A 4850-nucleotide genomic window follows, 5' to 3' on the forward strand; every position below is an offset into this window, starting at 1 on the left:
TTCCTCAAAAGCTTAAGAATAGAACTACCATAAGATCTAGCTATTCCACTGATGAGTGTTTATCCAAATACATGAAAACATGAATGTGTAAAGATACGTTCACCCCTATGTTCATTGCAGCATTATTCACAATAGCCAAGATTTGGAAGAAACCTACGTGCTCATCAAGAGATAAAGATAAGGAAGATGTGGTATATAGACACAGTAGAATCCTATTCAGCTGTAAAAAAGATGAAATCTTGCCATTTGTGACAACACGGATGGACCGTGAGGGTATTATGCTAAGCCAAATAAGTAATAGGGAGAAAGTCAAATACTCACGACCTCACTTATAAGTAGAAGATTAAAAACAACAAAAAACAAATACATAGAGACAGAGATTGGATTGGTGGTTCCCAAAGGGGAAGTGGGGAAGGAGGAGAGTGAAAAGGGTGATTAGGCACATGTGTATGGTGATGGATGGTAATTAGTATTTGGGTGGTGAACATGATATAATCTATAAGAAATCAAAATATGAAGTACATCTGAAATTTATATACTGTTATAAAGTGATGTTATCTCAATAAAAAAATTTTAAAACAGAATTCACTTTAAGTGATGATACTCAAAAGAAAATGTGTTTCTTGTGAGTTTGACTCACATTTGGGGTCTCTGAGATCACTCACCACTTGAGCCAGTTGTGTGTCCTGTTGCTCAGAGGACGCAAGGCCTGGAAAAATCCATGAATTGCTCTAGGGCATAATGATACTCGGGAACTCCAGATGCTCAACACAGATGGGACAAAAGAATTTAGCCTAGCCCTGGGTACTATCACTACTGCCTTACCACAGTTGTTGGTGAGAATTCAAAAGGAAACAGTCCAAATAATTTTGGGGGCCATTGACACAATCCTGTAGTCTGTTATAGACAAAGCATGGAGAGCATGAGAAGGTAGAGTTCTTCGATCCCATTTGAAAAATGTTACAGCACAATACTGAACTTGTGTTTGGTCTCTTGTTCAATTTTTTTTTTTTTAATTTTATCATGGGGCTTAGAGATCTTTATTATCGGTAATTCATTTCCAAGTAATGTAACTATTCAAGTGCGATTCACGTGTTTACTTAAAGGAAATAAATCCATTTGGTGGCAGCATTTTGTGTGTCATTAAGAGCACAGAAGTAGTTTTTCAGCCAGAACAATAGTCTCTGTAGTGTCGACGCAAATAACCAATAATTATTTCAATGCAAAAGAAAAGAAAAGAGTTTTATTTGAAACAAACCAACAACTATATCCTGGGAGTCTCAGCCATCACAGGGGAAGCAAAGGGCCTGGAGAAAAGTGATTTTTAGCATAGATATATACCTTTTCGAAACAAAGATACATACATCAAACATGACAAGGGTTCATTGCTGCAAGGGTTCAAGGAGATGTTTGTGACAGATTAGCACATACACAGCGGGTCAGCATGACCGTGGCATTATGGGAAGGGATACTTACCTTCAAAGAGTGCTGGTGTCATTAGAAGGGAGACCTTAATTCTTATCTTCAAAAGAGTACAATATTTTGCTTTTAGGTAATGATTAAAGCAGACGTACCATACACATTTGACAGGCCAAAAGTCAGGCTTCTTTGGTTCAAATAAAATTCAGGTGAGATAAGTTCAAACCTGAATGGCTTCCCCATATACTTCAAAGGATAAAAATTTTCTTATATCAGTGGCTTCAGGAGACCTTAAAGTTTTCTGCAGCAAAGAAAGTTCATTTAAAGGATTTGAAAGTGACCATTTGGGTCTACTTATCAAGGTGCTGTTGAGCAATAACAGAGAGTGGGAAATTTGTCACCACGGGGGGTAAACAGTATTCCAAAACTGTTTTTATACTGGTATACATTAAGAATTACTATGGTGCCAAAATATATGGTTTCCCAAGTGTTGACTTCAAGTGTGAATGCTGGGATGCTATTAAGGATATAGATAGAATCTTGATCGTGTGTATAACTTCTCTTAGCTGTCATTTCTGCCTCGCCAACCTGTGTCTCATGCAAGATCAATTCTCATGAGCATGACCGACTGAGGGGGTTCAAGGCCTGGGAGGATGCAGGTAGTTGTCAGGACAAGAGACTATATAATAAGTTTTTACATATGTCTCCACCCAGAGACACACATGTACTTATCTGCACTGTACTACATATTGGAAAAATCTACTAAAAATCATAAACATTTCTGTGATGATACCACTGTCAAAGTTATAACCTCCGCAGAAAAATACACTGTGCATGACATTAAAGATATACAAACACTAGGATTCATATCCCAAAACAAATTTACACTGAAAACTGAGCTTTGAAGGGGATCTGAGGGCTAGAATGTCAGATTCAATTTTTCTGGAATGTTTATACTTACTACATAATTCAGAATTGAATGACGATTATTTCACGAGATGGCTGTTTATAAAGTTTAGGTATATAGAGATTTTTAAAAATTAATACGCACATTATTCTTTCAATTTCCTCCAGATGAATCTGAGTAAGCTTCCACAAAACATGAGGTTTCCTGGGAATAAGGGGCCACTACTTACATCTGTATAATATGTCACCAATTCAAATTATGTGCAGTTTTGCCAGATGTGAGATACAAACGCCATGAGCAATAGATGCCTGAATCAAAGAATTTTATAAAATGGTAAGAAGAGAGAAATTTAAACGTATTTTTACCCTTTGGAAATTTTGCTGCATTACTGGAAGTAAAATATGTATAATATGAAATAGAACTTGGGTCACGTGCTATTCATATATGATAACATCCCCCCAAGTCAGATTTAAAAAACAGAATGGGGCTCACAAATTTAATATAATCAACATCCATACCTCACATCCATGTTTTTTATGGCTATGTACCAAATTATAGGGAAGCACTACCAGCTAATGGCTACCATTGTCACCGGCAACATCGTATCCCTCCCTCACCCAGTGATCCTGTGTACAGCCTTCTATGAAATGAATGCTGCATAATATGGCTGCCACGGTGGTGAGTTCACTGTATGGACTAACTTCAGAATGACTTTATCAGGATTGATGTTAGCAACTCTTTCTTTGAACTTAAAGTTTGTTTTTCTTACAGCTTCCCCCACCTACTTCTGTGAAAAACCTCTGATGGAGTCAACCTACGGACTTTGTAGGAGAGCCCTGATCAAAGTGCCAGACTAAGTGATATCCCTCCAGCAATTGCTAGAAAATGCTAACAAGTTAATATTTCTTACAGTGTTTCAGTGGTTTTATGCTCTTATTTGGCTGTGTCTTTACAGTATGTACTTAAATGTCTTTTTGCAAGAGAAGCAGAATAATGTTTCCAAATGGGGTTGCAAATAAGAAAACTTCATAGAGCTTTTAAAAATAATAAATGTAACACAGATCTTCTAGAGACACTGAATCACCATCTCTGGAAGCTGGAATGAATCTATGAATGTTGATTTGAACACACGGTTTCATAGGACAATGAGGTAAGAAAATTCCCTTGAGAGTTCTTAGGGAAAATTTTAGCTGACACATGGAAGACAAAAACATCTTAAGGGCTCTGGTATTCAAAGACCTTCCATTAAACTGTTTTCCTCACCCAGTTATCTGGAGTCATGACCATTCCAAAGAACATTCTTCATTGCTCCCTTCACATCCTTGTTCCGCAGAGTATATATGAGGGGGTTGATCATGGGAGTAACGATGGTGTAGAAGAGAGCTATGAACTTGCCCTGATCCTGAGAGTAGTTGTTGCTGGGCTGGAGATAAGCATACATGGCTGTGCCATAGAACAGGGTGACCACTGTGAGGTGGGATCCACATATCCCAAATGCTTTTCTCTGCCCTGCTGCAGACTTTATCCTTAAGATGGCCCTGACAATCCCACCATAGGAGAACATGATAAATGCAACCAGTATGAGAAGTATGAAGACACCTACAAAGAAGAGCTCAGACTCATTCATAGTGGTGTCAACACAGGCAAGCTTGAGCAATGCAGGTACTTCACAGAAAAAGTGGTCTAATTTATTTCTCCCACAAAGCGGTAAAAGGAAGATGAGTACCGTTTGGAATAAGGAGTTGGCAAAACCAATGAACCATGAAGCAGAAGCCATCAGGGCACAGAGATGGGGAGGCATGATTACTGTGTAATGAAGGGGTCTGCAAACAGCTACATAACGGTCAAATGCCATAACTCCTAAGAGAACGCATTCAGTGCATCCGAATCCTAGAGAGATATACAGCTGAACTACACAACCACCAAAGGAGATAGATTTGTCTATTCCCCTGAGATTGACCAGGAGCTGGGGAACAATGCTGGTAGTGTAACACAGGTCCAGAAAGCTGAGGTTGGAGAGGAAAAAGTACATAGGGGTGTGAAGACGTGGGTCCAGGTGGGACAATGCAATGATGGTTGTGTTTCCCAGCAAAGTGAAGATATATAATATCAAAAGAACCACAAAGAGGACCAGCTCCAGTTGAGGCCTGTCAGAGAAAGCCAGCAGGATAAACCCAGTGAGGGAGCTTGCATTTTTCTCTTCCATCCTTGCTAGCACATGGTTCTTATCAAGACCAAGCATTTAGAAATTTTTAGAAGGTGTCTTAAAAGAAAAGGAGAGAGGAAGAGGTGAATCTATCATGTTAAAAGACACAGTCATGGGATTTTTATATGCAATTTTTTTCAGAAATGATGTACTCATTGAGATGGACATATCTTATACCAATGTAGTTCCACATTATCACAAAAAGTTATATCATTGATATTTAATGTAAGAAAAATCAAATAATAGACCTTGTGTTCCCATGATTCATGGGTATGAAAGGTCTGTTTCAGATTGAGTTTCATAAGATTTAAAGTACTA

At 38.3% G+C, this 4850-nt stretch overlaps 1 protein-coding gene across 1 annotated transcript; it reads right to left on the reverse strand.

The window, feature by feature from the left end:
• Positions 1 to 3593: 3593 nt before the first annotated feature.
• On the reverse strand, positions 3594 to 4532 carry LOC123287685 (putative olfactory receptor 2B8). Its single transcript, XM_070516796.1, has one exon. It carries the CDS (start codon positions 4530 to 4532, stop codon positions 3594 to 3596), a length of 939 nt encoding a protein of 312 aa, XP_070372897.1.
• Positions 4533 to 4850: the final 318 nt, after the last annotated feature.

The sequence above is a fragment of the Equus asinus genome, chromosome 8, assembly GCF_041296235.1.
Source record: "Equus asinus isolate D_3611 breed Donkey chromosome 8, EquAss-T2T_v2, whole genome shotgun sequence".
NCBI classification, from domain to species: Eukaryota; Metazoa; Chordata; class Mammalia; order Perissodactyla; family Equidae; genus Equus; species Equus asinus.